Source organism: Eptesicus fuscus, chromosome 7, assembly GCF_027574615.1.
Source record: "Eptesicus fuscus isolate TK198812 chromosome 7, DD_ASM_mEF_20220401, whole genome shotgun sequence".
NCBI classification, from domain to species: Eukaryota; Metazoa; Chordata; class Mammalia; order Chiroptera; family Vespertilionidae; genus Eptesicus; species Eptesicus fuscus.
In genome coordinates this window covers 94,604,538-94,617,137 of record NC_072479.1, presented here as the reverse complement: position 1 = coordinate 94,617,137, position 12,600 = coordinate 94,604,538, and the positions used below count along the sequence as shown (strand labels likewise).

The 12,600-nt window shown below is 43.7% G+C and overlaps 1 protein-coding gene across 1 annotated transcript in view; it reads right to left on the bottom strand.

Moving 5' to 3' along the window:
* Window positions 1–12,600, bottom strand: part of STAB2 (stabilin 2) — a 119,203-nt gene that overhangs the window by 87,829 nt on the left and 18,774 nt on the right. The window contains exons 9-15 of the mRNA XM_008144744.3: window positions 11,324–11,457; window positions 8,902–9,035; window positions 7,199–7,281; window positions 5,726–5,875; window positions 4,126–4,269; window positions 3,530–3,586; window positions 2,992–3,117 (exon numbers count right to left, since the gene is read on the bottom strand). Coding sequence (XP_008142966.2) covers window positions 2,992–3,117; window positions 3,530–3,586; window positions 4,126–4,269; window positions 5,726–5,875; window positions 7,199–7,281; window positions 8,902–9,035; window positions 11,324–11,457 — 828 coding nt within the window. The remainder of the gene's footprint in view (window positions 1–2,991; window positions 3,118–3,529; window positions 3,587–4,125; window positions 4,270–5,725; window positions 5,876–7,198; window positions 7,282–8,901; window positions 9,036–11,323; window positions 11,458–12,600) is intronic.

Genomic DNA, 12,600 nt, shown 5'->3' with positions numbered 1-12,600 from the left:
TGCAGTATCTGGCTGGGGGCCGCCGCCCAGTGCAGCTCAAACTTGCAGGTGCTGTTGGGGAAGAGCCTTTTGGTGAAGTGTATTCCTTCCCTTATGAGGACACTCACTTCCTCCCTGCTGCTTTAGGTAACAAAAGCAACAACAAAACCCACCAAACTTTTGGTGCCAGGGACAGAAAGAGAGTTTTCTATCCAACTGTGTGACCTTGAACTCTGTATATATCCACTTCCCTTTGCCACATTTAACTTTCAAGGTGTCTGAGAATTGGCAAGGGCAGTCTCGGCCCCCTTGGCTTTGGTTTCTGTCTAGTTCAGTGATGAAGCCGTACACTGGGGCTTATCATCAGTAGCTGTGGTCTCTATGGGGATGGGATGATTTGGGGACTGAACATTATTTTCAGGAGAAATGGAAGGATACACTGGAAAGGGAACATGGCATCCCAAATGAGAATTGGAAACCGCTCTTCTAATGAGATCAGTGTGTTTTCCATTTTATTGGTGTAGCTGATGGGACTTTCACTGTCTCTCACTGTGGTTCTTCTTGGAAGATACAACTAAAGGATGCTATTAAGATGGATGGAGACAGAAGGAGCATGCCAAAGGTGGGGGACATTTTAACCCACATGGGCTCTGCAGCTGAGAAAGAGGCAGAAATGGTTCTATTCCCCACCAAGAAACTTCAGCGGAAAAACAGTTTATGACTTAGGACAAAGAGACATTGAAGTTGTATATTCTTTGCAGGTAGAAAAATAATGCCTTTGAGAGAAAAGAGACTGAGAGCCAGGAGCAGTGGTGTATTAGTAAATTGTTTCCATGGAGAAAAAAATAAGCCATGATTTATAGCATTGGCCAATTTCTATGGTGTAAACTACCTTGGGCTGTTTTCAAGCTACCAATGTGATCTCAGTGGGTGGAGCTGGGAAGAGATACATATAGTCTACTCTCAAGAGCTTGAGTGAGCCAGCTTCAGATATGCTTTTTTTTTTTTTTTTAAAGAGAGGAAGAGAAAAAAGAAACATTGCTCCATACGTGCCCCAACCAGGAATGGAACCTGCAACCGAGTTATGTGCCCTGACGGGGAATTGAACCTGCAGCCTTTTCAGTGTATGGGAAGATGCTCCAACCAAGTCACCTGGTCAGAGCACCACTGGAAGGAGGGAGGAGAAAGAGAAGACCTTTCTGAGCAAAAGTACCTGACAGAAAAGCAGGAAGGTTGTTTTTATTTTTATTTTTCCTATTCTAGTTAAAAGGTTTTGTTTTAATTTTAAGTGTACCTGATTAGGTGTCTGAGAACTCCTTTATTATTATTTTAAAACCTGTACCAGAAGCTCATGCACTCAGAGAGGCCATATAATCTCAGGATTTTAATAATCTCCCAGGGGAGCAACATTACTTTTTTAGCTGTAACATTAGGTATCAGTGTGAGTTCTAAAGAAAGGTATAACAGACTTTTTTTCTCTCCAATAGCTAAGTTTCAGAAAATTTGAGCGTGAATCATAAGTGTAAAATAACATCCTATTTTTAAGACACTGGAAATATAGCATTTTAAATGCAAACCTATAGCACATCCTTTAATATGTTGAACATCTGTTTGCAATGTAAGGGAGATCACCTTCTGATTTATCTCCTCGAGGCATATCTTTTTAATCCAAAGTTTTCTGAAAGTAAGATACCCTTATTTGCCATCCCTAGTTTAGACAAAGCCTGTATGGACACAGACTGAGGAAAATATTCTAGAAAGGGCTGTATCCAACTGGACCTCTAAACCATACACACAAATTTCTGGGTTCCAGAAACAGTGTGGCCTGGGCTGTCTGAGTTAAAGTTGGTGCTTCCCAAAATGTCTATTTCTGGCTTCATTCCAGTACCATTGAATCAGAATGCTTGGGGAAAGTTCTGGATGATTCCTACTTCACAAGCTCCATAGGTGATTTCTAACCACATTAAAGTTTGGGAATCATTAACCTAAAATATCTGGGTCCCCCATCGTGTATACTCGGCACTGGACTGTGTGAGGTTGTAGGCAGTCTGGCCCCGTTGCCAAGACAGCGGCATGATTTCAGGACCCTGGAAGAAAGCTGCGGCCCTTCCACCAGTTGATGTTCTAATGAACAAAATTCCATAACTAGCTGTTGTTCTCTTCACCTTGAGGCTGTTATTTGTGGGAAAGGAAACACTTTAAATGCTTTTAGTTATTTACACCTTAGTGTGAAGGAGTAAAAAAAAATCTCCTTCCTAGAGAAGAATGTGAGAGAATGAAAAGTTATGGTTTATAAAGAGAGGGTTATAGTCCTGGCCAGTGTGGCTCAGTGGTTGAGCGTCGACCTATAAACCAGGAGATCATGGTTCAGTCAAGGCACATGCCTGGATTGTGGGCCTGATCCCCAGTAGGGGGCGTGCAGGAGACAGCCGATCGATGATTCTCATCATTGATGTTTCTATCTCTCTCTCCCTTCTTCTCTCTGAAATCAATAAAAAAAACAAAAACATTAAAAAAAGAGAGAGGGTTATAATGGAGAGAGGTTAAAGCAATAAAAAGGAAAGGCTGGAGCATCTAAAAATAACATTTATGCCTTTTAAATTTAGCCTAGACCTGGTCCAAAGTGGCCTGGATTAGACTTTATTTTCTAGATGGTTTTAGAGTTGTAGAGAACTTAAAATATTGATTTTGCTACTGAGTAATATTAGAAGAGCCAGGAAAATCAAACCAACCATTTAGATATAGGGTTGCAAATAGATCTTATTTCCTATGCTCAGTCTGGTAGTCAATCAGACTACTTGGAACACTACTGAGGAGGATTAAGCCACAGCAACACCGGGCTTAGTTCCAGAGAACTGTGATTGATTAATGATGTCTGTCTTGGTTGTAGGAGGGTAGGTGGTAATATGTATGCTATTTATTTGCCATCCCTAGTTTAGACAAAGCCTGTATGGACACAGACTGAGGCAGTGGTGCTGCCATAATACCACGAGAGTGAGTAGGGTACAATACCTCTGGAGAGAGGAGATAATCGAGAGTGCCATCCTTCATGTTACTCCATACTTCATTATTTGGGACAAAAACGGTGTATGGTCCACCAACTCCATCTTCATCTAAGGCATGTCCCACGTTGGTTTTCTGCAATTAAGAAATAAAATTTTATAAACTGATGAACAAAAATAGATTCAGAGACAAGAAGCATGGAACAGACGGTGCAATCTCAGAGGGAAGGTGGGAATGAGTGGGTGGGTGGGGAGAGATCAACCAAAGAACTTGTATGCATAACCCATGGACTTAGACAATAGGGTGGTGAAGGCCTGGGGTGGGGGATGAGGGTGGGCTAGAAGGGGTTAATGGGAGAAAAAGGGGACATATGTAAAACTCTCAACAATAAAGATTTAAAAAAAAAGAAATAGAATTTTATATCATCAATTATCTCTGACAAACATTTGAGTAATTACTAAAAAACAACATTTATCATTGACACATCAGCTAATTTTACAAAGGACTGGGCATAAAACATTTTCAGAAATCCATGAAAAGTACATACCTCTAACAAGGATCTGAACTTGCTGTATCTTGGTTGTAGCATTGTCATTATGGTTTGCTAAAAAGAGACACTTTGTTTAAAAATTAGTGAAAAAAAAGGTGGTTTAGGAAATAGGCACCCTATCATTAAAAGACTGATGACAGAGTTTATGTGTAAGTGTGGGTAGATAAAAATAAAGACCTGGTCAACATTATATAAATATTTCCTGTTGTTATTGAAACAGTGGTTCAGACCTGCACATTCTGCAATAGCATTTAGCCATCATCAAATAGGTTAGAGGGAATAAATATTATTGAAGGGAGACTGTCCTCCTCCATCAAGCATGAAGGATATATTTTCAATAGTCACTGGACTGAACTGTCAGTTGTGGCCATAAAAGAGGTCACAAAATCAAGACCTTTCCTACACCTACTGCAGGTCTTTCTCTCTGCAGAGGTATCCAGAATTCTGTTGAAAACAAAGTATCCCATCTTTCCCATGGTTGGGGTCCTAGTACAAGTGAAGGACAAGTATATACTGCTGGCATGCATTTTTCTTTTGGATGTGAAAAGGAAGATGGATTTGAATCGACGTCACTTTTAGCTGAAATATCTTACCTCTGTGTTGCTCTCAAATGTGGGCGTCATCTTGTCCATGGCTCTGTCAAGAATGTGCAGGAGCCCATTGGAAGCAACTATGTTCCCCTCTATAATTTTTACCTTCTTTTTTCCTCCATCGAGTTTAAGCTTTAGTTGATTGTCCTAAAACACCAAGGGAAAATAAAATAAAGTTAGTGTGGTGGCCTCGAAGGGGTGAGCGCTGGACTGGAAGTCAGAAGTCCCGAGTCCTTGGGTCCTGCCATTTATTGGCTGCCTGATCATGGATAGGCCACTTCACTTAAAATAGGGAGGATGGTATCTGCTTGATTGACTTCACGGCCTTTTCATGAAGATCAAATGAGATAGCTTGTGAAATCAGTGATGGCTATCACATGCTACATGTCAGTCAGGCATTGCAAGTCTCCCCCAATAGAGTGCAAGCTCCAAAAGGGCAAACCTATTCAATGTACTATGAACACATCATCTATTTTAGTGTCTTGTACAGAGAGGGCACACAGTACAAATATTTGTTGAGTAAGTAAGGGAAGCTAATTCCTTCTTCCTCCCATGTAGCTCCTATAAGTTATTTGTTGAATGAATAAATGAATGAAGGCATGCATGTCCTTGGGAGAAAGAAAGGCATCTATTATCTATCTATCTATCTATCTATCTATCTATCTATCTATCTATCTATCATCTATCTATCTATCTATCTATCTATCTATCTATCTATTATCTATCTATCTATCTATCTATCTATCTATCTATCTATCTATCTCTCTCCCCCCTTCCTTCCTCCTTCCCCCCTTCCTTCCTTCCTTCCTTCCTTCCTTCCTTCCTTCCTTCCTTCCTTCCTTCCTTCCTTTCCTTCCTTCCTTCCCTCCTTCCCTCCTTCCATCTACCCACCTATACTCACACACATAGTACAACATATTGGTTAAGGAATCAGGTTTTGGAATCAGGCAGACCTGCACTTGAATCCTGGCTCTGGAAAAATGTCCTTCCCAGGGTTGCTGTAAATCTTACCTAGTGTAAATGAAGATTGACCCTAGTTCCTTCCACAGAGTAACAGCTATCAACTATTTGGTGAAACATAACTGTATAGTCCATAATGCACACATGCACATTCTGTTGATTAATCATGTGTACCTCAGCTCAGTAAAGTCATAAAAAGAGCTATTTATGAAAGGGGAGTAGGATGGTTTTATTTAAAAAACAAAACAGTCTAATGGCATTAGGAAAGGTGGAATATTATGCTGGAGAGGATGGATAAACTCCAGCAATCTAAAACAAACACAGTCCATTTCCTTTTGCAAGAAGAATGCTGATCTGGCTTCATGCTGATACTTCCAGAGAACAGGCTGACTGCAAACTTCCTCCTTCCTGCTGCCAGTTGAATGATGATTGCCTTGAAAACTAATTCAGACCAGAGCAAAATCAATCACTTTATACCTGCCTGTTTATAACAGTCCACCCCACTCCTACCTGACCCTTTCTGGTGTTGCTCGCCACTTCTTATATAGGAAATTTTTTTGACAAACACAAAGGGAGGGCCAGCTGTGGGCACCGACTCAGTGGACAGTTTCCTTCTGGGAGTGAACATCGGAAAAACTCTTACCTTATCGCCATTGAAGATTTCCCCTGACCTCCCCGTCAAGGTGTAGAATGTGTCTGTGTTATTCATACGCTCAGTGTTCATCTGCCCAGCAATTATGTGGAGTTTCACAAAGTACTGAGTAGCCTTATTATCCATCAAAAGCTCTTTAACCTAAGAAAAGAGAGCCGTTCCTTCAGTTTCCATTGTTGGAAGGAGAAAATGAGGCTTGTGATTCATACATTGACTTGTTCATCAAAGACATCAAAGTCAGTGCACCCTCACTCGCATTTGGGCTCTTTCCCTGAGCGCAGCTGCCCTGGGCCAGGCCCTAAAGGGAGTGGGAAGCTGGAGAGTGGGAGGTGATGCGGAGTATTCTCTCCCACCAGGGAGGTGCTCCAGCCTGGAAACCGACACAGTGGGGAGAGCACAGCACTGGGGCCAGGAGGGAGACAGGCACCGGGAATGACTGGGAGCCCAGGAAGCAGATGGAAATGAAGTATGACGTAGGTAAAAAGAGCAGGTAGAGTGGACCAGTGGAGCTCTTGAACAGTAAAATTAAGATGCTTAAAATCCACCGGACCTAATCTACATTTTTCAGTATATCATCAATAATCAACCAACAGAGATTTTTGAATTAACTTTGTGCACACTGAATCTGTAGATTAAACAAGAAACCACATGCAAAGTGCCCAGCCCAGAGACATGCAATAGCTACCAGTTCTCCCACCAACAGGAGAGAAGGGAGGGCACCCCTGAAGATTAATGGTAGACTCATCTCTGATGGATTAATGGTGGTGGCGTAGTAGGGTAGAAGAGTCTGGAACTTACTGGGATTTTATTCAATGCAGCAAAAATCACCACAAAATATCTTAGAGTAAGATAAACCGATTTTATACAAATCAATATGTCCATTATCTACATGAAACCAAATCTAACTGTTTGATAGCATCATGATGGGGCACCTCCACCAGGCACTATGAGTTTCATTCCCACCGGATGACATTATCTCAGACAACAGTTGCTCACATGGAAGACTACCATTTTCTAGTCTCCCCTATCACTGTGATCATTTATAAATCTAAAGAAATACATACCTAGCTAGTGCATTAGCTTAATTCTTCCTGTAGGAAGTGAGAAGTTTTGCATCATGCAAATGTTATGTATCACATGACTCTAGATAAGGACCCTCAGTGATTACTTTGAAGAGATAATGACTGAAAGGGGCATCAAAGGTCTTGAAGGGAGCTGGTAATGGTCTTGCTGGATACACAAGTGCCTTCACTTTGTGACAATTCATTGAGTCATGCGCTCATAATTTGTAAACTTCCTGTCAGGATGTTATATTTCAGTAGAAGAAGTTTACCAAAACATCACCATCCTTATCACAGTAGCTTTTATTTTAATGGGGGTTTCCTATTTAAGTAAAAGAAGGTATTGCCTACTAAGAATGTTTTTGCATCAGCTTCTTGATGTAGGCTCATTTTAAATACTTACATTGAATCCTTTGAGTCCCTTGTCTGTTGGCAACAGCACAGTGAATGGTCCCAGGTTGCTGAGTGGCCAGGCGTAGGCTTTGTCTTAGCAGTCGAGACACACAGAGAAAACACAAATGGGTCAATGGCACATGCAGAGTAAAATTGGGCAATGGGCCTTGTGATCCTTTTACACCCTTGACTCAAGAGCTTCTCTGTGCTAAGTGGCATGCGCAGGCCCTTTGTAAACTGGGAAGCTGTCTAAGAATGTAAGGCACCATGGTGCCATGGCCCCCAAAGGTTCCCCATAATGGTGTGATTTTTCCTGCAGCCACGGTCTTGGCATCAAGGACACCCTAGGATGAGAGGTTCTGTGAGGGTCATGTGACCAAATCCTCAGACAACCCCACTCAGCAGGCCTCTGACCCTGTGCCTGACTCTCTCAGCTGTCACCGTTTCAGTGAACAAAGCCCTTGTTCCATCCAGAGCCAGCTCAGAAGAGCCTCATGGGTGGTTTACTGCTCTGCGCTTGCCATCTTCAAATGGTTAACCTTTTTTAAAAAAATCAAAGGTCTCTGCCTTTCATGTTGCAGGGGACCCTGCAAGTTCTATGGCTGGTTCTGTTTCCATGCCCCTGGGGAAGCTGAGACAGAAGATGCGCTCTGTGCTCTCCCACAGGCAGTAAGTAATGTGTGTACCCACACTTCATAAATGGGGCAGCTGAGAGGTTGACTGGACTCTGTCCAGGGAAACGTTTGAGGGCCTGGTCTGCAAAGGACATGCTATCACTCCAGTCCACTCTCATTTGATATTGTGAGTCCTTTGAGAAGGCTGTGAGAAGCCTGGCAGGTTGCCTCCAATCCCTGTGGCATGCCAGTAATGCCTCAGAAAGAACAAGGCATTTATACAGGGTGTACATTAAGATTTATGCCAAGAACATTGGCGTTGGCCCATGGAGGACATTTCTCTGGCTGTGCTCTTTCTGGGAAAACATTTTTGGTGACTGGCAAATTCAAGATAGGGATATTTTAAGGCTTCTGTTGATTGGTCAAGTCTGTGTTTTATTTTCTGTCTATTGGCCAAAGTTGTGTTTTATTAAAAGTCTTGCCTAAGGCTGCAATCAGCTATCGTATTTGATTCTAAAGGTAGTTGGGGTAATGACCTAGAGGGCATTTGGAAATGCAGGAGGGTGTTTTGGGCTGTCACCCTTTCTGGGGGATCAGTGGAGAATGTGTCACTATGGACAATTAGTGGTTGGAGGGCCAATGGTGCTACATATCCAGCAATGCGTGAGTTGGTCACACACAATCAAGAATATTCCCCCAATTCACACAGCACCTCCATTGAGGAACATAGACTTTGCCTCATGGGCTTAGTCACTCTCTATGCCCAGTATTTCCTGCCAACCTTGTTTTGTACCTGAAGGACCCATAAAGTCAAGGGAAAGAGGATGGCCTCCATAGTCAGATTAGCTGTTGCCCTGTCCTCAGTTCTCTGCCTCTTAATTATTGCATTGTTGGGTCTCCTGCCACTAACTGCCATCTCCTTGGAAACAGCTGCCTGTCCTTTCCTTCCCACCTGCACGACCCCTCCTAGAAGGGCTGGTCCCAACAGAACAAGCCTTGCCTAGCCTGCCCACCCCTTTTTGAATGACTTTATCTTACAGTCGCTGTTGCCTGAAAGGTGGCTGCCCTGTATGTGGAATCTGCACCCATAGCTTCGTACCCAGAAGTGAGATGAAAGAAGTCAGTCTTCCTTGCCATTTTCCTCTGGGTTCAGTGTTTAATTCTCTGAGTCGCTCCATGATGTTTCCATAACACGTTGAGCCATCACCCACGTAACCTTTCTGGCAAGTGCATCTACAGAGAGGGTGAAAACACAGTTGCAGGGTCTTAGAGCCAATGAGAGGTGAGATCCTACCATCCAACTCCCTCATCTGATCCTTGTCTGCAACGATGGGGAAAGCGATGCCCAGGGATAGGCCAAGAGAGGAGACGCACACATAGAAGTGAGCACTCCTAGTGCAGTGGCTGACATAGAGTAGGCCCACAAGAAATGGGTAGTTAATACATTATGCATACCATTAACACTAGACATATTTGTATACTCGCAGTATTTTTTCAAAGTGTGATCAAGAGACCATGTACATCTGAAGCACATGGAGTGCTTACTATAAATATGGAGTCTAGGGCCCCTCCACAGAACCACTGAATCATAATAAGCTACTAATATAAGCTTCAGATAAAGATGCAGAGCCACTAATCTGCTTAGAAGACTCTTTCCCCTCCCCTCCCATCTTAGCTGAGCTCTCCAATCAACTGTCCTTTCCTAAGGGAAATATTCCTCGATTATCCATCCCCTGTCCAACCCCCCATTGTAGACCAGGTTCCCCGCAGTGTGTACTCTCATGGTCCAGTAGCAATTCTATCCTAACTGGGTGGTTATTTGGTTAGGATAGAATTTGAGAAGAGAGTGAGGGCAAGGGCTATGTGTGTATTTATTCCTTCCCTGTTGTAACCCCAGGATCTAGCGCAGGATGTGGCCTATAGGAGGTACTTAATTAATAGTTGTACAATAAGCAGTCACTGAATTAAAATAAATACATACACAATGAAAGTCACAGACACTTTACACAATGGTTTAGTTTCATAAAAGAGTTAAAGATGCAATTAATGATGCACTAGCCGTAGTGTGCTGGTCAAAGTTGAATGACCAGGTCTCTGGGTGGGGGTGGGGGATGAGAAGAGCCCTAATTTGTAGCATTTGCCAATTTCCATGGTTCATACTTCCACCTTGGCTAATCTCAAACTACCGAGATGATGCCAACCAGCTTGCAAAATCCTGAAAATTTAACAATCTGCTCTGCTGAATCAGTAACCCCTGAGACTAGTACACCACTCAGCAAAGGTTGGCTGACAGCTGGCTGAAGTTGGCAAGGTGCATAGGAAGGTGACGTTCACCAGGCTCCTGGAGGTAAGTGAGGAACTAAACATGAGATAGGGAAGAACATGTCAGAAAAGAGACATGCAGGGATACTGTGATCATACCATTTCGCAGATCTAACTAATGTTTAGAAGAGGATTCCAAAGAACAATTATACACCCATCAATCCAGTTGTGTTTTTAAATTTGGTCCCGTGGCAAATAGGTATATTTTCAACAAGTTTGCTGAACAAACATCTCAGAATCTTATCACCCCTTTGCTTGGATTGCTGCAATGACTTCCTGACTGCTCTTTCTGCCCTTCGTTTTCCTCCCCTCAAATCAGTCCTTCATCCCTCCACCCTGTGTGGTCTGTCCAAAAGGGAAATCTGGCATCCCTGTGCTTAAAACTCTCAGGGCTCTCATCACCTCTAGGATAAGATGTAAGTGCTTAGCAGGGCTGGCCAGGCCCGCTTCCTGCCATTCACTGCAATTTCCAGCTCCACCAAATGGCTTTAAAAACAAACAAACTGGGATGCTCTTCTGGCCACCTGCCCCGCCAGGAATACTCTCCCAGCCTCACCTTATAGCTCAGGTGCGGCCTGCTCTAGGCAGCCTTATCTGACCTCCTGACTCTCCCCTGCCAGGAGCATCCCCATGGCTATTTTACAGTAGAGACTCGAACCCAGATCTTTAAACTCCAAACACTATCTTCTTCCCACCCCACAAGCTGCCCCGGCCTCAGGAATTCCCACACAAATATTTTTACTTAGAGTAGACCCCTTCCACAGTAAACCTGGAGTCCAGGAAACTCCCCTATGTTTATTCACTTTCCCTGGCCTTGTTTTGCACAGCTAACGAGCAATATTTCACGGGTGCGGAAACAGGCATATACACTAGAGGTCAATCTCTGGAATTGCAACCTTTGTTTTCCCAGTGACCGTGGTTTCCTTCTCCCACACGCTGACCACCTCATGCCACGTTAGCAGGCCGGGTCTGTGTTTCAGATTGTTCTCCTGGCCATTAGGAAGGAAACAATTTTTGAACGATTCATCGATTAAACAAAGATTTATTGAGTAACTACCATGCTCCTTGCATTGTGCTATGGGGGTGATGTGGATATAGGCGGAATAAGACATATTTCCTGCCCTTCCAGACGCTTACAGCATTGACTGGCCACCATGTTCACCACTTGGAAAGAAGGTGGTGGAATTGCAAAGACTTACTTGGCTTGGCCTGGTGCGATGGTGGAGCAGTTGGCGTTCCTGTGACAGGGGTTGTTAGATTTGCAGATATCGGTCACACTGCACCCCACGCCGGGTACAAAGTCATGGTAATGTTTCTTACACTCACAGTGAGACTTCAGGGGATTGGGGAGAGACAAAGAAATAGGGTTCTAGTTAGTCACCAAAGCCAACATGCTTCTTAAATTCATATCTTGTGCCAGAAAAACCCACTCGGGGAAGTTGCAAAGTATGGGCTTAAACTACAACTTTGACAAAGTGTCTGGAATTGGAAACCCTGAGTCTACATCATGTCTGTTTGGAAACTCATGCACCTTGTGTGTTCTTTACCCTTCAGTTTCCTTGTGTGCTAACCCTGGGCCTCGCTGGCCTCATAGTTCCTGATTTTAGATCGTCTGCAGCTGATTAGGGAGTGAGGCTCAGCTGGGAAGTATTGCTGCTCTAGAACACTGGTTTTCAGCCACTCAACTCAAGTGACATTGGGTGTATCTCTGGAGATTTCTGATTTTCACAACTGGACAGGGGGCAGTGTCACTAGAGGTCAGGGATGCTCCTAAACATCCTACAATGGTCTGGGGGCTCCCTCCCCCCCAACAAAGAATTATTCAGCCCAAAACATTATTAATCCTGAGTTTGAGGAACCCGCTCTGGAATAATGGAAATACTGAATGCACTGCTGCCGTGTGAGCCACGGAGGGTTTCTAAGCTGGAAAATCTGCCTTGAGACACATTTTTAGGAGACAAAGCATATTTTAAACCTCACTCCCAATGTCCTGGGGCCTTGGTTCAGGGTGTAACAGGACTTTGCCCACAGGGGACCTCATTTCGGGGAGGGAGTTCAGCCCTTTAAATTTCTTGTAAACCCGCCTTAGAAATTGACAGTAGAAACATCGTGTGATATATTCTTCTTCGTAGGAGATAAGGTTGCACAGATTCTGTGCAGGGAATGCCAGGAGCATTCCCGTGGGGCGCTGACTAGACAGCTGGGGACCCGTCACTGTGTGGGTTCCCACCCAGGCAGCAATAGCCTGTGTACGGATGGATGAATTTCCTCCATGAACACTCAGTGTGAGTTCTGGGGGCAAGAGGCACTGCTAAATATTCGACAGATGGATGAGATATTAGGAAAAGGCTCTTTCAATTGGAATCCTCAGTAAGGATCTCCTGGCCAGGCTGCCTTTTCCCAGTCAAAGCCATGATGTGATTTAGGGGGTCAGGTTCTCACCCCAGAATCTCCTCCCTGTTCCCTGCAATCTGTC